A 23,682-nucleotide genomic window follows, 5' to 3' on the forward strand; every position below is an offset into this window, starting at 1 on the left:
CCGGGGCCCGGGCACGGCCCCGTCAGGCGGCGGCGGCCCCGGAGGCGCTCGGACCCGACCGAGGAACACGCGCCCGCGGCCGGCCCCGATCGGATCCGCCGAGCGGCAGCCCGGAAAGGGGCGGGCCGGGCCGGGACCGGGGGGGCTGGGGCAGGCGTCGGAGCCCGGGAAGGAGGCGGGGCCTCCGCTTCGGGCTCCTTCGGAGACGGGCGAGCGCGGAAGCGCGCGGCTCGGCCGCAGGCGGGGCCGAGAGCGTCGGCTCGATGGGGGGGGCCGTGGCCGACCGGCGCCCGGGTTTGCTGGAGGCGGAGCCGCGTGTTCGGGAGGGGGCGGGGCCACAGGCTGGACGCCACCAGGAGGGGGCGGGGCTAGGGCTGGCGGCCCGGGGAAGGGGGCGGGGCTCCGGCCAGGCGGGCTCGGAGGGCGGGACCCGGGCAACCCGCCGAATTCTAGGGCGGAGGGGGCGCGCCTCAAGGGGGCGGGCCAAGGGCGCCCCTTCAGGGGGAGGCGGGGCGACGGCGCCGCGGGGCGGGTCCCGGCTGTCCCTTTTCGCTGAGGTGGCTGCGTGACGAGGCTGACGCAGGGGTCGGCATGGGGGGTGGAGGCAGCGGCGCGCGGCGCGCTGCGTAGCCGGTGGCTCGGCCGGGACCGCGCGCCGACTCGCTGGGTCCGTCGGAGGACGGCGCGACATTCCGCAGGGGGGCCGGCGGCCGACCGAGAGCTCCGAGTGGGGTGAGCCCGCCCGAGCGGAGGCCAGCGGGCGCCGGGGGCGGGGCCGCGCGCGCGGCGAGGCGGGGGCCGAGGGCGCCGCGCAGGCCGTGACGTAGGGGGCGGGGCGTCGCGCGCCGGCTCCGGGCCCGGCGGCGGCGGGGCGGCTCTCGGGGGGTCCTGCTCGGAGGGAGACGCCCTGAGCTCAACCTCGGCGGCTCGGCCAGGGGAGGGGCCGAGCTCCGAGGGGCGTGGCCGACACCTGCCGGGAGCTCCGGCGAGGAGACGCCCGCGGCGCGAGGGGGCGGCGCCAACATGGACGCTGCGCGGGGGCGTGACCTTGTGCTGCGCGCGGGGCCGGCCCGAGTGCGACTGGCGGCCCAGGGCCGAGCGGGACCCGGGCCGCTCCACGAGGGGCGGGGCCCGGCCTCCGGGCGGGGCGGGCGGCGAACCGCGGCCCGGCCGGGGCTCCGCCCCTGGCGTCTGGGCGGGGCCTCGCCGGGGCCCGGGAGGCGGTGGGGTCCTCCGGCGGCGCGGCGGGTGGGGTGACCGCTGTGCCCCGGCTCCTGCAGGAGGATGTTGGTGGTGGAGGTGGCGAACGGCCGCTCCCTGGTGTGGGGGGCCGAGGCGGTCCAGGCGCTGCGGGAGCGCCTGGGAGTTGGGGGCCGCACGGTGGGCGCCCTGCCCCGTGGGCCCCGCCAGAACTCGCGCCTGGGCCTGCCGCTGCTGCTAATGCCCGAAGAGGCGCGGCTCTTGGCGGAGATCGGCGCCGTGACCCTGGTCAGCGCCCCGCGCCCGGATCCCCGGCAACACAGTTTGGTAAGGGGGCGGGCTGGGTGCGGGAACTCCCTGGGCCTGCGGGAGAGAGACTGGACGCCCGGAATCCAGGTCTCTGGGTGGGGAGGGGCTTGAATTCTGGAATAATGTGCGAGTTGGACACTGGGATCCCCTGGTTCGGGCTCTTAGGTTGGGAGGGGCCAGGGAGTCAGGATCACTGGAGCATGCCTGGATCCTGGGATTCCAGCTAAGTTCCTTTCTCAGGCTCTGGCATCCTTCAAGAGCCAGCAAGAGCAGGGCTTCCAGGAGCAAAGCGCCCTGGCAGCTGAGGCCCGTGAGACCCGGCGGCAGGAGCTCCTAGAGAAGATTGCAGAGGGCCAGGCTTCGAAGAAGCAGAAGCTAGAACAGGATTCAGGGACTAACGAGAGCCAGAAGGCCGGTGGGAACCCACCTGTGGGAGAGAATGAGGCCAGTGCCAGCCGGACTTCTGGAGAGACCGAGGAAGCAGGTGAGGGTGGGAGCTGGGATTGAGGGACCAAGGGACGGAGGGAATTTGAGGATTTGGGCTGCAGGGCTTGGGACTCCCTGGAGATGGGGAGTTCTTGGTCCCTAGAGTTACCGAAGCCTTGAATTCACTTTCCCCAGGTTCCTCCTCTCCGCAGCCAGGGCCTTCAAATGGGGTAACCCCCTTGCCCAGATCTGCTCTGCTGGTCCAGCTGGCCACTGCTAGGCCTCGTCCCATCAAGGCTAGGCCCCTGGACTGGCGTGTCCAGTCCAAAGATTGGCCCCATGCTGGCCGTCCTGCCCACGAGCTGCGCTACAGCATCTACAGAGACCTGTGGGAACGAGGCTTCTTCCTCAGTGCTGCTGGCAAGTTTGGGGGTGACTTCCTGGTCTACCCTGGTGAGTTTGGGTTGGGACTTCTAGTTGCTGTCTCTCTTTTCACAAATGCCACTCTATTCTACATTTTTCCTTTTTTTTATTTCATATTCTGGTAACCTCTGAAACCAAGGACGGACAAGAAACCCTTGGGAATCCAAGATCACATGGAGGGCAGTTTAATGATTCTTATTAAACCCTTGGTTTGACTCAGAAGTTTCATTTAAAATACTTAGATATGTGTACAGAATATACGAAAAAAGTACACTACAGGATTCTTTGCTTTGTTGAAAAGTTAGAAAACAACCAGAGTCATTATTAGAAGGGCAGCGATTAAACATTCCTGTTGGTTGTCAGAGAAACTGCAGTAGTTGCCAGAAATTGATGCAGGTCCACATACATTTATGAAAAAACGACTGTAGGGAGGAAAAAAAGAGTAGTTTGTAGAAAACATGTATGGTAAAATGCAGATCATGTTTTTGTTGTTTGGTAGTTATGAAGGCATTAAGTAGCTTGTAAATCATGCTTTCTGTGAAAGCCTGTGAGAAGGACTTAAAATTGAGTGCTAAGTAGATTAAGAGAGTCCTATCAAGCAAGCTAGAAGGCGTGTCAAAGGATGAACTCCAGGGCCTACCTGCTGGCACAGCGGGTTGAGTGCTGCTCTGTGAAGCTGTCTGCAGCCACTTCAGCGCCGGTTCAATTCCCGGCCGGCCTGGGAGAAACCCACATGGTGCGGCAGACCTCTCCTACCTCGCCTGCTGCTCCCCTCAGCAGTGTCTTTGGTTCTTCTGCCTGTTCTGCTCCCTACTCTGTCTCTGGTGAATTCTCTCACCCTCCTGCACCTCTGACCTGTACCCCAGTTCTTGTATAAATAAATAAATCTTTCAAAAAAACAAAGGATGAACTCCATACCAACAATAGTGCTTACCTCTGGGAGGGAATTTGTATCAGATATAGGTTAGTTAACTTACAAATTTGTAGTCAAAAAAAAAAAAACAACAAAAAAACAAATTTGTAGTCAGAGTGCCTTTATTGTGGAAAAAGAGGCTAAAAAGATAACCTGCAAAAATCACCCTTTTTGTTCCCCTACGAACCAAGGAAATACAGAAATATAGAATCTGATAAGTGGTTGGAACTTGCCCACTAAGTCTTCTACCCGTGAAATCTTCATGGGTGAAAAGCATAATAAAGTGACTGATCTAGGAGCTAAGACGGGTTACCTCGGCTTAATTACTTCAGTACTATTTCTTGGGACTCTTGTATGTAAAAGACTTACTTTGGTTTGGAACGTGAACATTGAGTTTACTAAACATAGAAGTGCTAATGCCTAGTTCTCTTCTAAGCTTCAGTTCAACCTTCTAATCTTTTCTAATCTAGCAGATTTTAAGGGATCATAAGTTCATGTTTCATCCCATTTGCAAAAGGAGTTTAATAGTTTTAAGTATTATAAACTGCTGCAATTTAAAGTTGAGGATAGTTTCCTTTTTAAGTCCTGCAGTTTTCATATTTTGGAACTTGCAAATAACTTAAATCTAGTCAATTATAAATGGGGTGAATTTTTCTTTTTTGTTAACCCATTTATTATATAGGCTGGCAGTGTTTCAAATTGTGGAACTTCTAATGGTCTTTTAATTCCTTCAGTCTTCTGGTGACAGACTTGACTGTGATGGCAGAAGCGATTTTGTAGGTCCATGCACCCCCAGCCACCATTTTCATTCAGGAACCAGAGTGCCAGGTCCCCAAAGCACAACTCCTCATCTTGGTTTTGACACAGGAGGAACGTGTGTATTTGGCATGTTGGCTGATTTCAATTTCCTTCACCCATTTTCCTGAGGGAGGCACTATAATGGGTCCCGTAGTTACCAGTGATACCCACCTTCTTGGTGTTTGTGGTCATGTCTGCAAACTAGGTGAGCGCTCAGAGAGTAAATGGGGTGAATCTCTAAGCGCGTATGTACTAACACTGTTAACAGACTTATAAAAACTTTCAGTTTAAAATGGCAAGGTTAAGTTAGTCAGTTACTCAGTCATTCATTTGAAACTGAACCACACGCTGGCCTAATAGTTCAACATTTCTAAAACAATACTCATGATATAAGATGTACATACAATCTTGTTTTCCAAGGATTAGTGTTCATGCTCTGAATCTCTTAAATATTTTTAAATCTAAATTTTCCAAAGGTAAAAGATGCTAAGCCTCAAGAAAATAATTTTGACCTAACTTCTCTAATATGTTGTTTTGCGTAGAATGGGTATAGGCCAGAGGTGTGGGGAGGTGAGAGGATTCATCAGAGACAGAGTGGGGAGCGGAACAGGCAGATTGACTGAAATACACTCCTAAGGGGAGCAGTGGGCAGACGAGAGGTCTGCGGCGCCATGTGGGTCACCTCCCTTGCCGGGGATCACACTCAGGCCATAGAGGTGAATAGTGCTAAGACTCAACCTCCAGGTCACCAGGGAGGCCCCCTTCTCAAGCATTTGATGCTCCCTTCTCTGCTGACTAAGGTGTCCTGACAGCCCCTGGTTCTTGCTGGAAACGCCTGTGTAGGTTGCTAAGGCAGTGCTCAGTGGGCTATCTCATTGGCTTGCTCTTTGAGATTTATATGACCTGTTTCTTGATCTTCTGTATGATGCCCAGGCTCAGGTTCCTGTTGCACTTGTTGAGATTCCTCTAATCCAAACTATAGCCCTCGGTCACATTTGGCCCACTGACTTTTTTTAAATACAGTTTTTTGGAATGCCAGCTTGTCCACTTGTGTATGGTCCATGGCTACTGTGGCAGAGTTGAGTATTTGCAGTGTGACTCACAAAACTGAAAACATTTACTCTCTGGCCCGTTTCTGGAAAATTTTGTTGATTCTCTGTCCCATCTATTTATTTTTCCATCCTTCTTTTCTTCTTTCAAATCTGTTCAAGTCACTTCTCATTGGATAGTCACACTGTACTTTTGAGTTCCTCGTGGCTTGCATGGACGTTGTGGTCCTAGTTCTCAGGTCATGAGAGTGGTATTTTTCTCTTGTGTGTGTGTTGTTTTTTGTGCTTTATCTCAATTATTGTTTTTTAAGTAAGGTTATGTTATGTATGCGTGAAAACTTGTCTCCTCTCCCCTTTCTCCCCATCCAGGGTATCATGGACTGTTGTTGAAGTTGGTACATTCTTTTAACCTTAGCAGTTTTATGGACACACCATGCATTTAACCCATCTCTGGTTTGTTTGTTTCCATTGCTTAGCATTGTAAATGATAACAGTGACCATCTTTATAGGTATATTTTAGTGCTGCTATTCTTTTCTTTTTTTTAAAGATTTATTTATTTATGCATACAAGTTCTGGAGTACAGGCCAGAGATGCTGGGGGGGGGGGGCGGGGGTGACAGGATTCACCAGAGATAGAGTAGGGAACAGAACAGGCAGATTGACTGAAATTCACTGCTGAGGGGTGCTGCGGGCGAGGCAGGAGAGGTCTGTTGCGCCCTGTGGGTTGCTCCCTGGCTGGCTGGGGATCAAACTCGTGCTGCAGAGGCTGTGGATTGCTTCATAGTGCAGTGCTTAACTCCTTGCGCCACCAGGGAGGCCCAGTGCTGCTATTCTTGTAAGAAAAAAAAATTCGTAGAGGTAGAATTGATGTGTCCAAGGCTCTCTGTTTTAGGACACTCATAGCAGTTGCTAAGACATGTTCCAGTGTCGTCCAGGCCTGTGCCATTGGAAATGGCTGCATGCCTCTCTTCTCACCCAGGTGACCCACTCCGCTTCCATGCCCACTACATTGCTCAGTGCTGGGCTCCCGGGGACCCCATCCCACTCCAGGACCTGGTTTCTGCCGGCCGCCTGGGAACCAGTGTGCGGAAGACACTGCTCCTGTGTTCGCCACAGCCGGATGGTAAGGTGGTGTACACCTCCCTGCAGTGGGCCAGCCTGCAGTGAGCTCCAGAGACCTGTGGGATGTGGCTGTGGCGGGGGCGAGAGCAGCCTTTCTGGATGGTCATACTCATCTCTGCTGGGGAGGCTTGAGCACCCTCCTGCCTCTCCCTGTGGTTAGGTTTGATTCCAGACTTACGAACACGAACACTACGTGCTCCTTAAGTCCCTCCTGTTACAAAGCACATGCCAGCTGTGCTGTTTTTTTAGTTACCTATTTCCAAACTGTGAGCTTCTTGAACATCTTGACGGGGTTTGGTACATCTCTGTTTTCTACCCGGCATAGGTCCCAAGAGGTCTCAATAAACTTGTTGAATAAATGTGGAGATTGTGATTTGAATTCTTAGGACAATCCTGGGAAGTGTGGGTATTGGCAGCTGCTTATACAGAGAATGAAAGGCTGGGGTGGGGAATGACGATACCAGGTCACACAGCTGCTAGGTGGCAGGGCTGGAATTTGGGGTTTCAAATCTGGTCTTTCTGATTCTGAAGTCTAGGCTGTTCCTGCCTCACTAAACTTCCTCTAGGAAGGAGTCTTGAAAAAATATTTCAAATGCACACATCAAAATATCATGAAGAAAAGCTGGGAGGGAATGTTGTAATTTTATTTTATTTATTTATTTTAACTTTTTTTTTCTTTTTTTTAAGATTTATTTATTTATTTGTTTGTTTATGCAAGCACTGGGTACAGTCAGAAACGCGGGAGGGTGAGAGAATTCATCAGAGCCAGAGCGGGGAACAGAACAGGCAGAGTGATGAAATACACTGCTGAGGGGAGCAGCGGGCACAGCAGGAGAGGTCTGTTGCGCCATGTGGGACCCTCGCCCGGCGGCTGGGGACCGAACCGGTGCTGCAGAGACTGCGGGCAGCTTCACAGCCTAGCACTCAACCGCTGCGCCACCAGGGGAGGCCCAATTTTATTTTATTTTTTAAGATTTATTTATACAAGAACCGGGGTACAGGCCAGATGTGTGGGAGGTGAGAGGATTCACCAGAGACAGAGTGGAGAACAGAACAGGCAGACTGACTGAAATACACTGCTGAGGGGAGCAGCAGGTGAGGCAGGAGAGGTAGAATTATGGAGACAGTAGATGTAAGTGGTTGCCAGAGTTGGAGGAGGAATGAAGAGGTGGAGACCAGGGGATTTTTAGGGAGATGAAAATACTCTGTGATGGAATACATGTCACACATTTGTCTAGACCCATAGAATGTCACCACCAAGTGTGAACCCTACTGTAAACGATGGACTTCGTGTGATGATGACATGTCAGTGGAGGTTCAGCTGTGACAGTGGTACTCTGGTGGGAAGATACTGACAGGGGAAGCTATGTGTATGTTTGGGGGCGGGGGGGAGGGTGGTTGGACTTGTAGGAAATCCCTGTACCGTCCTCTCAATTTTTGCTGTATATCTAAAAACTGCTGTTAAAAGTCCAAAAAAAAAAAAAAAAACCCACCTTTTGTGACTGATGTCCCCCCATCCAGTCAGCCACTAAATCCTGTAGGTACTACCTTTTCAATGCAGTAGATCTAGGATTTGACCTCTTCGTCCCATCTTCACTCCAACAAGTTGGCTAAAGCCAGAACATCACTCATATGAGTGATGGCTTCCTACCTCATCTCTTTGACTTATTTCCTTCCCCTTCTTACAGCCGCTTTCAACACAAGCTAAATGAGTCCATGTCACTCCACCATTTAAAACTCCCCTGTATTCCCCATCTGGAAATAAAAGCAAAGATTACAAAACCAGTCTCTGGTCATACCTTACCTGGAATGTCTTCCCCTGCAGGTCACCTGGTCTTGTCCCTCGCTGCTGGCTGATCATTCCTTCACTGTCACTTCTCAGGTCTCAGGCAGTCACCCTTCCTTAAAATTTAACACCCCTCCCAAATGCTCCCCTCCTTCTTGATTATTTGCTGTTCTACTTGCACTAATGTGATTTTGTGATTGCTAATACAAAATACATGTTTGGGTTCTGGCCTCATTCTTGACACAGCTCCTATATTTCTTGGACTTCCTAAGTGGTAAGTAAGAGATAAAGGTGTCCTCCCATTCACATCAGACCTTTATCAACTACATCTCAGTTTATGTTAATGAGGCGACTTGTAAAGCACTTGAGAAGGGACAGGTGGTCAGGGTAACCAAGCACCACCCTGTGGGTCAGGGGTCAGGGTCAGAGGACCGGCATTCAGCCTCCACCAACCCCCAACCCCCAGGCCAGGGGCTGGAGGTTTAACCCATAGCCAATGAGTTAATCGTACCTAAATAATCAAAGACCCGAAAGAATGGAGTTTGGGGAGCTCTGGGGCTGGTGAACACATGGTAACTTGGGAAGAACAATGTGTGTAGAGAGAGCCCTGACACTGCAACTGCGCATCCCGTCCTCCATTCCTGCTCTGTGCATCTTGTCTGGCTGGCTGCTCCTAAGTAACATCCTGTAGTCTAAATCAGTGATCTCACTAAGTCAACTATTTCCCTGAATTCTGGGAGCTACTCTAGGAAATTAATCAAACTCAAGTTGGGGGTCATGGGAACCTCTGATCTATAGATGATACATGTAGTATTAATATATCATTAATCATATATTTAACAATTTGTTGACTGTCACCAAATGACATATGTTGGGCCTACGCTAAGACATTGACAAGTAGGGAATGTGAGGTCCCTGCCCTCTAACTTTTTTTTGTCTGGGAGATAATCTGTAAACAAGGAAAAAAAAGTGAACAGGTAGTTTGAAAGATGCAGAAATAATGGTGGTGATACTACTTAATGCTGAGTGCCCCCTTACTGGCAGACACCATCCTGAGCACTCTGCCGAGACTGGTCCTTTAGCCCTCCAGTAGCCCTAAAGGCAGCACTGCTACCACCTCCATTTTATAGCTGAGGAAGCCGAGATTCATAGAGATACTTGTCCAAGGTCTTGCAGCTGGCCAGTGGTGATTGTTGGTTTGAGCCCACACATCTGGAGAGAACAGGCTGGTGTGACAGGACGGAGGAGTGCATGGAAGTGACACTGACTGTTGAGGGTAGAGGGCACCAGCTATGATAGGAATGGGAAGGAGCCTGATGGCCCCACCTCTAGTTATTGAGAAACTGGATCTACAAATGAACAATGACCAGATCATATATAAAAATAGAACTCTGACCCACAACCTGCAGCACCTGCCTAGGAAACCAGCCCCCCTGTGTTTAAGAAACAGCCCAGGAAGCCAGCACACTTGTCTATAACAGTCATCCAGGAAGGCAGCCAAATGTTAGGGAGGCTTTAGGAAGTCAGACTGTCAACATGCGCAACCATGTAGGAAGCCAAGGTGGTGACATTGAGCTGGCCATTCAGGGCCATGGACTTCCCATTCTAGAACCATGGCCCAATCTGTCTGTAACCTCACGGAGAAGGCCTTGGTGCTGGTAAATGCTGTGGTGACTTTCTCCAGGCTTCGATGGGCCACATGTTGGTACTATGCCAAGCTTGAGCTGGATCCTCCAGCCTTTGCTCAGGTGCTGGCAGCTATTCAGCTGTTCATAGCGCACACTCTGAAATGCTGGACCTCGTTTATCTAACATTATGTTCCCTCTTCTCTGTTCTCTGAGGAGAGAGGCTGGCATTCGGGCAGAGTACTACCTTGTGCATAGAAAAAGGACCGTCACATAATGAAACACTTGTCCAGGTTGCGGACAAGCGGCTTCCCTAGACGGTGGCCAAGGGCCCTGGGTGAGCAGCACCCCGATGTGACCGGTTTCCACCCAGGTCGTTCCCCTCACCCCTTCTCTACAAAAACCGGGCTGACGTGGAAGCCCATGAGGACGGAAAGCCGGTTTGCACGAATCCTGGCAGGCAGGGCTCAGGAGCTGACAGGTTTTGGGGGGTGTAGGGGTTGGCGTCCCTTTGACAGGAAAGATGACATTCCCTCGTCACGGATTCACGGGGCTTCCCGGCCCGGCGCTCCGAGTTCGCAAGGCTCCAGGCCTCTGGTCGCCTTTTCACAGAGCGGGAGGCGTCTGCAGCCTGGGGAGGCCACCTCTCGGGCACTCAGGCGCGGCTTGGAGCAGGCCGGCGGGGCTCGTGGGGCCACCCTCAAGGCTGGAGGAGGGTCCCCATTTCTGTAGCCCCGCCCCGGGCGGGGGAAATGACGGCCCTCCCAGCTCCCTCCGCCGCTCTGGCCCAACTACTCGCCTCTTCCACGTTTCCGCCCGCCTACGCTGCTTCTGATTGGTGAAGGAGTGCGCCGTGCGTGATGACGTAACGAACAGGCAGCGTATAAAAACGCGCCAGGGCCGGGCGCGCGCCTCTTTCTCAGTTGTCTTGGGGTCCCGCTGAGGTGAGGCGGGTGGTCATGGTTTCTAGGCAGGGGGTGGGTTACGAAGTCATGCGGTTTTGTGAACTTCAGTGAGCACGGTACAGAAGTTGGGGGTGAGGCGAGAGTGTTTGGCCCGCGGATTAAAGAGTTTATTCGACTCTTCAGTGGCGGTTCTCGCGAGATCTTAGCTGCGCGCCGCGAGGTTCTCGCGTAGCTGAGACTGCGCAGGCGCCGCAGCGTTCATCCCTTTCTCCTGTGCAGGCGCGGACGGGCGAGCGGAGCCAACATGCCGGTTGCCCGGAGCTGGGTTTGTCGCAAAACCTATGTGACCCCGCGGAGACCCTTCGAGAAATCCCGCCTCGACCAAGAGCTGAAGCTGATCGGTAAGTAACAAACGCGGGTTTCGGCCTCCCGGGTCCGGGCAGTGCCAACACGTGGGGAGGCCGCCCACGTGCTCCTCCTGCTGGAGTCCTCAGGTGTCGCCCAGTTCCCGTCGACCCGGTCAGAGCCCGTCATTCTTCAGAAAGTTTCTCGTTTCCGAAGTCACCAGTCCAACTTTGGTACCAGTCAGGGGACTGAGTGTGATCTCCCGTCAACCACCCGCTCTCGTTTCAGGCGAGTATGGACTAAGGAACAAACGTGAAGTCTGGAGGGTCAAATTTACCCTGGCCAAGATCCGCAAAGCTGCTCGGGAGCTGCTGACCCTGGACGAGAAAGATCCACGGCGTCTGTTTGAAGGTGCGTGAGAGGAAAGGGATGAAGTGCAGGGCCACGGTGGTCTCCCAGACTTACTTTTCAGTGGTCAGAGATACATAGAATAAGTGGCGTTTCACAGACTGGGGTAGGACAAGAGGCTTAGTCCGTCGCTGCCCCATACCTTATGTGCTTACACCTCTATTTTACCCAAACACTGGGCTATAATTTATTGTTGACAAGAACTAACAATGCCAAAAAGTTTTGGGAAAGCAATTATACTTCTTGTGTGTCTTGTTAATGGTAGGAATAGATACTGGGATTTCTGGAATGTTGGATGAAAATAACAGGGTGAAGGAGTTTGGGTATGTGTATTTGCCTGCTCTCATAATGTGGGACATTTGGGTGACATTTAACAAGACCTGAACAAAACATTCAGGTGAAGACTTTGGGAGGGAATACAGATCTTATATAGGAGCTTAAGTTCTTTTTCTAACTTGGTTTTTTATATATATGTGTGTTTATAGACATAGAAAATTTATAGTCTTTCTAGACTTCTTTGCTGACAGTCTTCTCTCCTGCTTTGAGATGGGGAATCAGTGCATGACTTACCAGAACAAAAATTGACATTATAAAGAACAGGGAAGTTTCCAGAGTCTACAGGGAGCAGAGCATAACTATGAGGAAAGACTTTGAAGATTGAGCTATTCACAATGAAACGTACTCAAGTATGTCTATGGCTTCATAGTTAGCCCCATGGCAGAGGTGATGCAGGGCAAGTGTCAAAGGATTTGTGGTTTCCAGGGTAGAAGTGGAAGTTGCAAGGGAGAAGGCGGCACCCTCAGGTATACTAGTCTTTTTTAGGAAATGAAATCATTAGCCTGGAACAGAAAGGATGAGCCTGCAAGCTCTGTCTGCTCACTGGTGCATCCTTGAATCCAGCGTTTCCCACTAATGTGTATTACTTAGGAAAGAAGAAGTTTCCCGGCGTCTCATATTTCTTTTAAGATGAGCTAACAGCATTTGTCCTGTTGAGCACTCTTGACACGTATGAAGTTCATTCTCCCAGTTTTGGGACAGGTGTATCTCTTTGTCTCAGGTTCAGCGTTCAATAGTGTGAAAAAGCGAAGCCGTGTTATGACTTGACATTGGGAAAGAGTTCGTTTTGGTTTGATCTCCCATTAACTCTGCTGTCTGTCTTCACAGTCAGGTTTCCTTCACATTCAAGTGCCCAGTAAATGTGGGTCCTTTTTCATGGAGTTTGCTTAGATGTTCTTTTTGCTATAAATGAAGGTGATATATAAATTAAAGAGAAGTTCTTCTTTCTTTTTTTTTTTTTAGAAAGATTGATTTATTTTTATACAAGAGCTGGGGTACAGGCCAGAGGTGTGGGAGTGTGAGAGGATTCACCAGAGACAGAGCGGGGAGCAGAACAGGCAGACAACCGAAATACACTGCTGAGGGGAGCAGCCGGCGAGACAGGAGAGGTCTGCTGCGCCATGTGGGATTCTCGCCGGCCAGCTGGGATCAAACCCGTGCTGCAGAGGCTGCGGACAGCTTCACAGCGCTGTGCTCAACCCGTTGCGCCACCGGGGAGGCCCCAGAAGCTCTTCCTTTCTAAGGAGAAAATAGTTTTTGATATTTGTTGTACTATGAAGGTGTTAATTAGCATTAGCTTGTGGTGATGAGAAACCCAGTGATGAGAGTCTGGGGCTGGAGGGTTTGCCCCTGGGGTTCTGGGGCAGTCCAGACTCCAGTGGTCAGGAGCTATCGGCTGTGGATGACATTGGGCAAATAAATAGCATGGCCTTCTGATCCCGAGGTGGTTGGAAGAAAGGTTGCTGCATCTGCTGTACGGTTATCTACTCCAGACTACGACCTGTAAACCACTCTGCTTTGTCATGGAAGTGATAGTTTAATATCAGTAGCACTTAGATTTAAGATTGTCTCCTTTATTTATTTATTTATTTTTTAATAGAGGCATGTTTTATTTGTTTATTTTTGTTTTGTTTACACAAGCACTGTGTACAGTCAGAAGCGCGGGAGGGTGAGAGAATCCACCAGAGCCAGAGCTGGGAGCAGAGCAGGCAGAAGGACCGAAGTACACTGCTGAGGGGAGCAGCGGGTGGCAGGAGAGGTCTGCGCGCCATGTGGGACCCTCCTCCGTTGGCCTGGGAGCAGCCGGGGATCGAACCGGCGCCGCAGAGGCCGCGGGCAGCATCGCAACCCAGCGCTCAACCGCTGCGCCACCGGGGAGGCCCCAGGCCCTAAGATTGTCTCCTTTACTCTCCTAATGACTGGAGAAGGTTCTTGTTTCAGATGAGACACCTGACCTGGATAAGCTGGAAGTAGCCGTCCCAGCCTGCTTTAAGTTGTGTGAGGTTTTTGGTCACAGTGACCAGTGCCTCAAGTCCCATATTATGAGTGTTAGCTCTTACCTATTTCCCCCACTCTGCTCTGATGAAAGGCGGAGGATTTGAACCTAAAAAGTGAGATCAGCTTAGGTGTATGCTTTTCTCCCCAGGCAATGCCCTGCTGCGGCGGCTTGTCAGGATTGGGGTGCTGGATGAGGGTAAGATGAAGTTGGATTACATCCTGGGCCTGAAGATCGAGGACTTCTTGGAGAGGCGCCTGCAAACCCAGGTCTTCAAATTGGGCTTGGCGAAGTCCATCCACCATGCCCGTGTGCTGATCCGCCAGCGCCATATCAGGTACCACCGCTGGTGGGCTCCCTGAGTCCTTCCCCTCCCCTCATGCCTGACTTTGCTAAGCCTGTTGTTCTCCGTCTCCTGTGCAGCCCTTGGAGGTGACAAAGGCATGAGCTCACCTTGAGGGTACAGATTGACTCCCACAAACAGCTTGTGGGGGTTGTGGGAGCAGACTTTCCCCACTCCCCCCATGGCCCAGCGCAAGGGTCAATGCGGCTTAAGTCGTACACCTTGCGAAGGCTTCTGCCTGCCAGGCTTCTGGGCAATCAGCAAGACAGGTAATAGCCCTTGGAGTTGCTGAGCCTCAGGTGACTTGGGGTTCAGTTAGCTCTTGGGCTCACTTGATGAAGTCACCTGTCAAAGCCTGAAGTTAAAATGCCAGGGACTGGGAGCTTGCAGGCTTGGGCAGGGTAGTTGGTTCCAGGGGGCCAGTCAGGCCAAATGGCTTGCTCTTTGCCGAGGTGGGAGGTGATGCATGTGGGCAGTTGCATACTGGATTTCTGCCTCAGTCCTCGCCTTGCCACCTGCAGGCAGGAGCCTGACGAGCTGCTTTCATAGAATCTAGTCTTGGGTGGTTGCTCCAAGGAGAGCGGAACTGCACCTAATGATGGCACCATTCAGAATATTGGAAAATCACATCGGGGGTATACGCTGCCACCTCGCCTCTTCTGTGGGTTGTGTCTGAACTTCTTTGCCCCTCTGGAAATGAATGAGAAGCTTTATGAAGCATTCTAGTTGTATGCTGTCAGGAGCCCTTTCTGGTATTGCTTCAGGTTCAGTGCTGCTGTGTAAGCAGCAGCCTTACGGTCACAGCACAACTGAAGAAGAGGGGTCTCAGGAGCAGGGTCCTACCTCCTGTCCCTTCACCTGCCGTCTCCCCTCCAGGGTCCGCAAGCAGGTGGTGAACATCCCGTCCTTCATTGTCCGCCTGGACTCCCAGAAGCACATCGACTTCTCCCTCCGCTCGCCTTATGGGGGTGGCCGCCCGGGCCGCGTGAAGAGGAAGAATGCCAAGAAGGGCCAGGGTGGGGCTGGCGCCGGTGACGATGAGGAGGAGGATTAAGGGTCCCACGCCCTCCTGGGCTGGCGGCATGTCTCAGTTTGCAGTCAGACAGTAAACATGTTGTCAGTGTTTTGGAATCGGTGTTTCTTGTGTGTCTCCCTCCTTGATTCTGCTCCCCCAGGCTTTGAACTTCAGCCCCGGGGATGGGAAGGCCGCTCGCTACCTCCTTGACCAGTTACTTGAGCTAATTCTGGCCTGAGTGTTATTACAGCAAAGAGCAGCTGTGTTCTGTGGAAGTTCTTAGAGCCAAAACCACAAATCAGTTCTCAAAGGCCACTCTGTTTCCAGCAGAGGAAGTAGAGGTCAGCGTCAACTCTAACCCTAGGGGAGGGTGTGCTTGGGGAGGGGGCTGACAGCTGTTACGGAGACAACTCACCTGTAGTTGCCGGTGGAATGAACTTTTAATAGTATTATTGGCGGGGAGTATGGCACAGAATACAGCCAGGTAGCAAAGCCCACTGTGGTGTGGTTGATGTCACACTTCCTGTTTTCATCTTGGGATTTGGGTTCTGTTGGTGGGAGGCAGGTAAGCCCTCCCCCTCAGTCACCTATGGTAGGGACTTTTACAGCGCCTGGGGGCCCTGCCTTTGGGGTTGACGATGCTGGGTCTGGAGGGAAGTGGGCTGCCTTTCTACCTTGAGAAGCTGTAACTGGCAAGGGAGGAAGCAGCTTCGTTTCAGGAAATGAGAAACCCTTGTAACCCGTAGCAACTGCAGCTGCCCTCTGGCCTGGCCTTGGGCTTTGAGGTCAACTCAGCCCAGCTTCACAAATGTTCCCCTCTGCCAAGTCCACTGCTTCGGTTGGCACTGCTGCCTCTCCCCTCACCCCCAGGCTTCCATGTGTAATTAGAGTCTTGAGGCAGCCTCCTATGGTAGGCCCTGGAAGCAGTCGGCATCTCGCAGTCCAAAGGCTCCTGGTGATCATGTCCATGGGGGCTAGTGGGCATCCAGGGCAGCATACACGGACCCATGCCCGGGCAGCTCTGAGGGGGAGGGTAGGGATGATGTTTCCTGTGTGAGTATCAAGTAGTTCAGCTGAGCGTAGGTTATCTCCTGGGGGCCTTCAGGTGCAGCAGCCTAGATCAAGGGGAGAGTGGGGGTCTAGGTATGGGGTGGGATAAGCCGGAGAGGAAGAGATGTAGTCCTAGGGGGTTTTGTCGAAGGGGCTGGGGCAGGGTGGGGGGGGCGGGGGAGGGGAGTCTGGTTTCCTTGGTTCTGTTGTGGCGGCAGCTGGCACTGGTGGTCGGCTCTCTGAGTCTGCTGCCTGGCAAGAGCGTCTGACCTACTGGCGAGTGTGGGCAGAACGAATGCCCTGGTGGATGGGCCCATCCTCACCCACTGGACAGAAGGAAAGAGGCCGGGCAGGTGGGGCTGAGCTGCTTAGGGACCTCCGTGCAGGTCAGTCGCAGAAGGCACACTGCCTGTCCACCATAACCTCCAGCCCCGCCACTGGGCCTGAGCATGCAGCAGCTTGAGGCTGGGGAGACCAGCAGAGGGAGTGGGGTGCAACCACCCAGAGAGCATTCCTCCAGAAAGGCGGATCCCGTGCCCCTGCTTGCTGTGAGGGGTGAGGGTGGAGGAGTGGTTGCTGTGTGCGGTGGCTGGACAAGAAGGGGCAGGGTGCTGGTTGGGCCGAGGGAGCTCACCTGTGGGTCCAGCTGCCTGGTCTCCGGCGGTGGGTCTTGTACGACAGCATCTGGCGAGGACAGAGCAAAGGGTCCCACCTTAGCTGAGGTTCCTGAGAGCTCAGCAGAAGCCCAGAGAGGATTAGTGACGTGGCCAGGGCCACACAGGGTTGGTTATTGCCTTGTCACCTCCAAGCCCAATCCTACGTCTCCCGCAGTCTCTGGTTCCCTGGCTCCTCCCCAGGACAGTCTCCTCATCCACTTACACAAGTTCTCCTCCTGGATGCCAGCAGCTGGGCCTGAACTGGGGAGTAGAGGGGGCATTAATGGCCTGCGGGGTGGGTGTTTGGGAATGGGGGGGGTCACTGGCAGAGGTCTCACCTGTCCTGCAGGCCCCTGTCCTTGGGTGTGGACGCGGCAGCCTCTGTGGGAAGTTGGAAATCGGAATCTGACTGCGTGGAGACTGCAGAGGATAAAAAATACAAACCCCTTCCTCCCGCCATGGCCTTGCAGAAGTCACTACAGAACTTTCAAACAGTAAACAAAACCGGTGGTTACATTTTAAAGGAGTCAAAAGAATCCTCTAAACTGCTTAGTGTACACTACATTTAGTCTCTCCAGATTTTCTCATGGGGAAATACTAGAAAATTTTCTAGCCGATATTCTCATCTTTTTTCTCTGCCTGGTTCCCGGCCCACCCTCCTCACGTGACTGGGAGAGCCACGCCCCCTCACGTACCTGGGTCACCCCATCCTCTACTCACCCCACTGACCTGACTTCCTGTGTTCACCCTGACACTGCTGTCGGAGAAGCAGGAGGAGGGAGAGCAGCAGGAGGGAGGCCACCACCAACACCCCAGTCAGAACTTTCAGGTACCACCCGTTTAGACCCTGAGCACCTGTGAGGTGATGAGAGAGCCAGGACCCCTTGAATTGAGTGTGCAGGCACTTGCTGGATCTGCTTCCTCTTCCCCTCCTCCGCTCCCCCCCCAAGTATACATGAGGAGACTGAGCTCAGAGAGCTCATGGGCCTAGGGGTTGGTGGCCTGAGTTTGATCCCTGGCCAGGGAGCTGAGCCACGTGGCGCAGCAGACCTCGCCTTTCTCCCTGCTGCTCCCCTCAGCAGTGTATTTCAGTCGATCTGCCTGTTCTGTTCCCCGCTCTGTCTCTGGTGAATCCTCACTCCTGGCACCTCCGGCCTGTACCCCAGTTTTATGCCAAAAAAAAAAAACCAAAACCTGCCCAGGTCACCAACCTGTATGCGGCAGGTCTGGGACTGGAACCGGGACTGAGGGTTCACTTTTTTCTTTCTTTTTTTAAGAGATATTTATGCATACAAGAGCCGGGGCACAAGTCAGAGGTGCGGGGGGTGAGAGGATTTACCAGAGACAGAGTGGGGAGCAGAACAGGCAGACTGAAACATACTGCTGAGGGGAGCAGTGGACGTGACAGGCGAGGTCTGCTGCGCCATGTGGGTTGCTCCCTGACTGGCTGGGGATCAAACTCAGGCTGCAGAGGCTGCAATTGCTTCATAGTGCGGTGCTTAACCCCTGCGCCACTAGGGAGGCCCCTGAGGGTTCACTTTTTCAATAATGATTTTATGCTGTCCCCTTGTCCTTCAGACAGAGCAGTTCAAAGACATCCCTGAATCTCGGTCCTCACTCCCAGTTCCCCAGGTATTACCTTCCTCTGCAGAGGCCTGTACCTGCCATGGACTGAGGAGCCCATGGGGGCGTGTGGCCCGTGTCTGGGGAAGGCAGGTAGGAGGCTGTGGAGACTAGGCCCCAGGCTAAGGGCTGTCACCTGGGGAGATGGCAGGAGGCTCCCGGCCCTGGAGAGGGACATGCCCCTCAGATCCCACGTGGAGTAGAGAGCTGGGGTTGGAACCAGGGTGGGACTCCAGCCTGTTTCTTCCTAATCGCCCTCTTCTCTGTGGAAGGCTGACCCCTTGAGCTTATAGAAGGGTCAGACACCCCCAGGCCCCAGAACACCCTTCCACATTGTCCAAGCAGCCTTCGGGGTCTATGTGCCTGAGAAATGGGTTCCAGTGAGAAGCAGTTTCTTGGGCCTTTATCTCAGGAAGTGGTTAAGCCAACTCCAGAACTGCGCTCCTCCACAACAGACCCTCACTCATCCGCACCCGCCTCATCACGGAACCCTGGGGATCACGCAGGGAGCGAAGAGGGGCTGCCATTTGCACAATCCAGCCTGCTGCTGCGTGGTGGGGGGGCAGGCACCATCTTCCTCTGCCCCACCAGGCACCCGCCAGCCCTGAGCCCCTAGAGCTCTATGTCCCCTCGTCTATGCCAGTCCCAGCCCCCGGGGAATAGGCCATCCAGAGCAGGTGGTCTTGGTGCCTGTGGGCTGGAGGCCACAGTTGGTCACCTCTAGGCTGGTCTCTGTGTTGGGGGGAGGGGTGTCAGGCTTTCTCCATCCCGTAGGTGGTAATTCCCTCACATTCAGGTTGATTCCCCTCTCCTGCCTTTACTTCCCTCCCAGCCCACGCTCTCTGGGACAGGACCCTGCAGAGACAACAAAGACACAGGCGGGTGGGGGCTCCTCACCTGAGACCTGCAGCCGCAGGGGGTCACTGGGGTGTGACAGCAGGAAGGGGGAGGCGCTGTGTGAGCTGTAGCACCTGTAGGTGCCCCCGTGGGCTGAGGTCACAGCCCTGAAGGTGAAGAGGGCCTGAGAGGGGGCAGCTGTGTCCTGCAGACGCAGGCGCTGGGGGGACGCAGGCGACCCCTCCTTGGAGAGGTAGAAGGTGTCCGAGCGGGCGTCAGAGCGACACTGCAGGGTCACGTTCTCCCCCGGGGACACGGTGGGCCCGGGCTGGGCTGAGAGGGAGGGTTTCGGGTCCATTCCTGGGGGGAGGTTTGGTGTTAGAGACCCCCCCAACCCCAGACACCTGACCCTGCGCCGAGGGCCCCTGTCCTGGTCCGGGGCCTCTGGGACGCCCGGTCCTCCACTCCTGTGTGGGTCTCTCTATGTCTGTGCCCCTCACCCCCCTTTCTCGCTCGCTCTCCCTCGACCACTGTCCATCTCGGCCTCTGCCAGGACCCTCCCCCTGGACACATCACCCCCAAGGTGACCTGGGCCCGGGCCTCAACAGCGCATCAGGACCCAGGGCGGCTCCTCACCTGCGATCAGGATGTCCAGGGGGGCGCTGGGGGCCGACCACACGTGGGAGAGGTTGTGTCCCCCGTAGCACCTGTACTGGCCCCCGTGGGTGCGGGCGACAGGGCCCAGGGGGAAGTCGGGGCTGTGCTGCCCGTCCAGACGCTGGGGGCCCGTGCGCCCCTCATCCTTGGTCAGAGCGAAGCTGCCAAAGCCGGCCCCCGAGCCGCACCGCAGGGTCAGGCTGTGTCCAGACGGCACCAGGGGGCCCGGCTGCGCCGACAGGGAGGGCTCCCCGTACGCTCCTGGGGACACGGGGACAGTGGCACCGAGGGTCACCCCACATTGCCCACTGGACAGCGGTGAGTTCTCACTGGCCCTCCCACACCCCTGCGCTGTGATCTGGACCCAGGAGTCCACGTCACTGGCCCCACGTCACCCCCGGCTCCCCGGGACACGGGCTTAGCCAGTCCCTGGGCCTGGAGGGACGTGACAAGAGGTGCAGCCTCACCTGTGACCTGGAGACGCAGAGGGGCGCTGGACGCGGACCACAGGTCGGGGTAGGAGTAGGAATTATGGTAACATCTGTAGGTGCCCCCGTGGGAAGGGCTCGAGGGGCCCAAGGGGAAGAGGGCCTGGTGTCTCCCCTGAAGGTACCGAGACCCGCTCTTGGGTTGGGGCGGGTCAGCGCCTCCCTCCTTCAGCAGATAGAAAGTGCCGGATGTGCCCTGTGAGCTGCAGGCGAGGGTCACGGTCCCTCCTGAGGCCACCACAGGGCTGGGCTGGGCTGAGAGGGAGGGTGCAGGGTACGCTCCTGAGGAAGAAGGAGGAAGCTGTGGAAAGGGGCCCAGCACCCCGATGTCTCGGGTGTAGACACTGAGGGGGGAGGTCCCCTGAGCCCACACTCCTTCCCTTCTGCTGGTGAAGGGGCCCGAGAAGGGAAGACACCCGGCTCCTTCTTACCTGTCACTTTCAGGACCAGGTAATTGCTCCCCATTGAACTGTCATGACGGCTTCGATAATGACACCAGTACGATCCCTCCCAGCGGGCATCCATAGATTCGATGAGGAAACTGACCCTGTTCCTGAAGTTCTGAGGTCTCTTCATCTTGGTTCGAGAGCCCCCCTCTCTGTGCAGATAGTAGTCCTGCGCCTGCTGAGACCCCTGACACCAGATGGTCACAGGGCTCCCCACGGGGACCACGGGGCCTGGGTCGGCCCAGATGGCGGGTTTGGGGAGGGTCCCTGCAAAGGAGTCCGGTGAGTGTCGGGCTGCCTCTCCCTCAGTTTCCCCAGCCGTCACTCAGCCCCTCCAGGCAGGTCCCATCACCCACACCACTGTGCTCCCCCCACTGTCCGGGGGCCCTGGGCTGAGGCAGGAGGTGTGGGGAGCACTCACCTGCCTGGACCTGGTCCCGTGGGCCCTGACACAGCCCTGGAAGAGAGGCCTGTGAGACGTGTCCCCCCACAGGGGAGCTCTAGGCCTGACTGGGCCCTGAGGGCTGCTCAGATCCGGAGTTGAGCACATCTCCCCTCCCCAGCGTCCTGCCCCCACGGAGCCCCTGAGTCCTGGAGACTCTCAGGCCAGATATGGGAGGAAGAAGCCACCCCTCCTCATGCCCTGAAGCTCACCCAGGCAGAGAAGGGCCATGAGGGTCAGGGTGGGGGTGCTGCCTCCCATGGTCTCCAGCGGTGTAGACGATGTGAGTCCACAGACCCCGGCAGGGCAGACCGAGCCTGGCAGCACAAACAGATGCAGAGGATGTGACCAGTTCTATGTCCATGTGGCAAGTAGGAGTTCCTCATCTGTGGTTGCACAGGGTGGGGAACAGCCCCTCTGTTCTCCCTGAAGAACCTGCCCAGGAGACAGGGGCTGTGGGACCTCCCAGAGCAGGTGTGAGTTTCAGACCCCATAGGCTCTGCTTCCCCCTCGTGACAAACCCTCATCCGAGAGGGACCCGGGCCCAGACCAGGGGCCGAGGATGCAGGAGGCCAGCCCTGAGGCTGTCAAGTCTGCCTTAGCCTCTTTTGGAAGCTGTGTGACCCGGCAGCCACTTCCCTTTCCTGAGTTTCTGTAAATGCAAATTTTCTTCCCTTCTTTCATCAGCTACCCTGTGAGTCTGTTGAGCAGTTAGCACGTCCCTCTGTGGTGACAGAGGCTGTCCCTGGACCCCGGGCTCAGGTGGAGGGGGACACACGTGGCATGTTCAGTGCGAGTGTTCTGTCATTGTCTTGCTGTGAGATGCCAGCTGGAAGAAAGACGAAAATGGGACCGTGGGATTGAGTAACCATCTGTGGACATTGCACTCTGTGGTCCTGGTTGGGGGTCCTTCTGGGGTGAGCGGCCCTGGCCTGGGCAGGGCTTAGCTTAGAGGTGGGGTTGAGCCCTGACCAGAGCGGCCCTGCCTGCGCTGAGGCTGGAGAGCGGCCAGTGGGCTGGGCCTGGTCCCAGGGTCCTGAGCGCAGGCGCTGTCTGGAGTCAGGCAGAGGGGAGATGGTGAGCAGCAGCCTCCTCGTGTGGAGACGGTGAGGAGGGCTCTGGATGGCGTGTGGATCAGCAGTGCGAGTGGTTTATGGGGTTTCTCTTGGAACCCCTACAGACACCCATAACAGAGTCACAGTTGGGTGGGGTGAGAGAGGAGGTGTCTGCTCAGATTGGAAGGGAGTTGGTTGATCAGTGTGGCTGAGGGCACAGCTGACAGAGGCAGAGCTCTCTGTGGGGTGGTGGCTGTCGCTGGGCGCTGATGTTTGGCGGGGCTGTATTCGCCAGGCTGCAGTTTTCGCCAAAGCCTAATGGTTCTCAGCCTTGAATGTGAGGTCTGCTTGAGGGGGGACCCCAGGGAAGATGGGGGCAGCACAGGCTCAGAGCAGAGTGAGTCGTGCGAACAGTGGTTGGGAGGAGGTGAGAGGCCTGAGATAGAGTGAAGGGTGCCGGAAGTGAGGTCCAGGCAGGAAGCTGATGTGAGGAGGCAGACCTGAGTCCAGTGATGGACAGGAGGTGTGATGAAGGGCTCGGGCACTGTGGCGTGACTGGTGGTGGACGTGAGCACAGGAGAGGAGCCGCTGAGGCCGGTCCAGTGTGCCTGAGCCCGGAGTGGCCAGGGAGGCTCACAGGAGGAGGACTCTAGGGATAGATGGCGTGGGCAGAGACTGAGAGGGCCGGGCCCCACTTCTCAGAAGGAAGAACACCCCCCTCCTGACCTGGGACTGGGTTTTCTTTCCACAAACCTTGCTCCTGTGGCTGCACTGTGTTTCTCTGCACTGTCCTCCGTCACACCTGAGCCATCTCTGTTGCGCAGAGCTCTCCCTCTGGCCTGTGAGTCCTTACCAGGCCTGCAGCAGGGCATTTTACTCAAAATCAGAGCAAAGCGTTTTCTTACAGTCAAATTGAGCAGGTGCTTCCCCTGTGAGCCTTCACACGGAGGTGACAATGACCTTTTCTCTGGGAAATCTCAAGCAAGGCGAGAGTGACGACAAAAAAGTGATTTGAAAGTAAGCATGCTCGAATCCTCAGGCAGTTACAGGAAAAGATGGCAGCCTCGATGCAGGAAGAGGCGTTTAGGGGGAAAGTGCTGTGAAATTTCATAGATAAAATTTCATCAAATGAAAGGACGCCTAAGAGCTGTTTCATAATAGGCATCCGAGAACGGAACCTGAAGATTGGCGAGCTGGGAAACGAAACTTAGGAAGTACTTCAAATGCAGTTCGATATCTCAAAAATAGAAACCAAAAGATGAATCTCTGCGACTCAAAGAATTGGGCCTCTGTAGTGGTGCAAGGGGTTGAGCACAGCACCGTGAAGTTGTGTGCAGATTCTGCAGCACGAATTCAGTCCTCGGCTGGGCAACTACCCACATGGTGCAGCAGACCTCTCCTGTTTCCCTGCGGCTCCCCTCCAAGAATA

The 23,682-nt window shown here is 54.8% G+C and overlaps 3 protein-coding genes and 1 pseudogene across 3 annotated transcripts; 2 read left to right on the plus strand and 2 right to left on the minus strand.

Moving 5' to 3' along the window:
- The first annotated feature begins 666 nt into the window (after positions 1-666).
- On the plus strand, positions 667-6,625 carry TSEN34 (tRNA splicing endonuclease subunit 34). Its single transcript, XM_037517179.2, has 5 exons — positions 667-732; positions 1,281-1,527; positions 1,750-1,993; positions 2,131-2,388; positions 6,098-6,625. Exons 2-5 carry the CDS (start codon positions 1,285-1,287, stop codon positions 6,283-6,285), a joined length of 933 nt encoding a protein of 310 aa, XP_037373076.1. The 5' UTR covers positions 667-732; positions 1,281-1,284; the 3' UTR covers positions 6,286-6,625.
- Positions 3,982-4,261, minus strand: LOC119250277 (60S ribosomal protein L37a-like; annotated as a pseudogene).
- Positions 6,626-10,536: 3,911 nt separating the features above from the next.
- RPS9 (ribosomal protein S9) lies at positions 10,537-15,111 on the plus strand. Its single transcript, XM_037517183.2, has 5 exons — positions 10,537-10,595; positions 10,836-10,957; positions 11,190-11,312; positions 13,792-13,978; positions 14,861-15,111. The coding sequence occupies exons 2-5, from the start codon at positions 10,861-10,863 to the stop codon at positions 15,036-15,038; spliced, it is 585 nt and encodes a 194-aa protein (XP_037373080.1). The 5' UTR covers positions 10,537-10,595; positions 10,836-10,860; the 3' UTR covers positions 15,039-15,111.
- A 315-nt stretch (positions 15,112-15,426) lies between these two features.
- LOC119248729 (leukocyte immunoglobulin-like receptor subfamily A member 3) lies at positions 15,427-21,536 on the minus strand. The gene is made up of 11 exons (XM_054697534.1): positions 21,411-21,536; positions 21,178-21,213; positions 20,742-21,023; positions 20,290-20,592; positions 19,802-20,083; positions 19,203-19,525; positions 17,421-17,588; positions 17,044-17,189; positions 16,929-16,966; positions 16,684-16,733; positions 15,427-16,114 (listed from the first exon to the last, which is right to left on the minus strand). The coding sequence occupies exons 1-11, from the start codon at positions 21,457-21,459 to the stop codon at positions 15,974-15,976; spliced, it is 1,818 nt and encodes a 605-aa protein (XP_054553509.1). The 5' UTR covers positions 21,460-21,536; the 3' UTR covers positions 15,427-15,973.
- Between the last annotated feature and the right edge of the window lie 2,146 nt (positions 21,537-23,682).

This window comes from Talpa occidentalis, unplaced genomic scaffold (assembly GCF_014898055.3).
Source record: "Talpa occidentalis isolate TD23 unplaced genomic scaffold, MPIMG_talOcc4v2.1 talOcc4.17, whole genome shotgun sequence".
In the NCBI taxonomy this organism is placed as follows: Eukaryota; Metazoa; Chordata; class Mammalia; order Eulipotyphla; family Talpidae; genus Talpa; species Talpa occidentalis.

Coding starts and splice junctions, on each gene's coding strand:
- LOC119248729 (XM_054697534.1), bottom strand. CDS start 21,459: ATGGGAGGCAGCACCCCCACCCTGACCCTCATGGCCCTTCTCTGCCTG. Junction 20,593..20,741: donor CCTGGTCCTGAAAGTGACAG/GTAAGAAGGAGC, acceptor CTTCTTCCTCAG/GAGCGTACCCTGCACCCTCC. Junction 16,734..16,928: donor CATCCAGGAGGAGAACTTGT/GTAAGTGGATGA, acceptor TGTCCTCGCCAG/ATGCTGTCGTACAAGACCCA.
- TSEN34 (XM_037517179.2), top strand. CDS start 1,285: ATGTTGGTGGTGGAGGTGGCGAACGGCCGCTCCCTGGTGTGGGGGGCC. Junction 1,994..2,130: donor TGGAGAGACCGAGGAAGCAG/GTGAGGGTGGGA, acceptor CACTTTCCCCAG/GTTCCTCCTCTCCGCAGCCA. Junction 2,389..6,097: donor TGACTTCCTGGTCTACCCTG/GTGAGTTTGGGT, acceptor CTTCTCACCCAG/GTGACCCACTCCGCTTCCAT.
- RPS9 (XM_037517183.2), top strand. CDS start 10,861: ATGCCGGTTGCCCGGAGCTGGGTTTGTCGCAAAACCTATGTGACCCCG. Junction 10,958..11,189: donor CCAAGAGCTGAAGCTGATCG/GTAAGTAACAAA, acceptor CTCTCGTTTCAG/GCGAGTATGGACTAAGGAAC. Junction 13,979..14,860: donor ATCCGCCAGCGCCATATCAG/GTACCACCGCTG, acceptor TCTCCCCTCCAG/GGTCCGCAAGCAGGTGGTGA.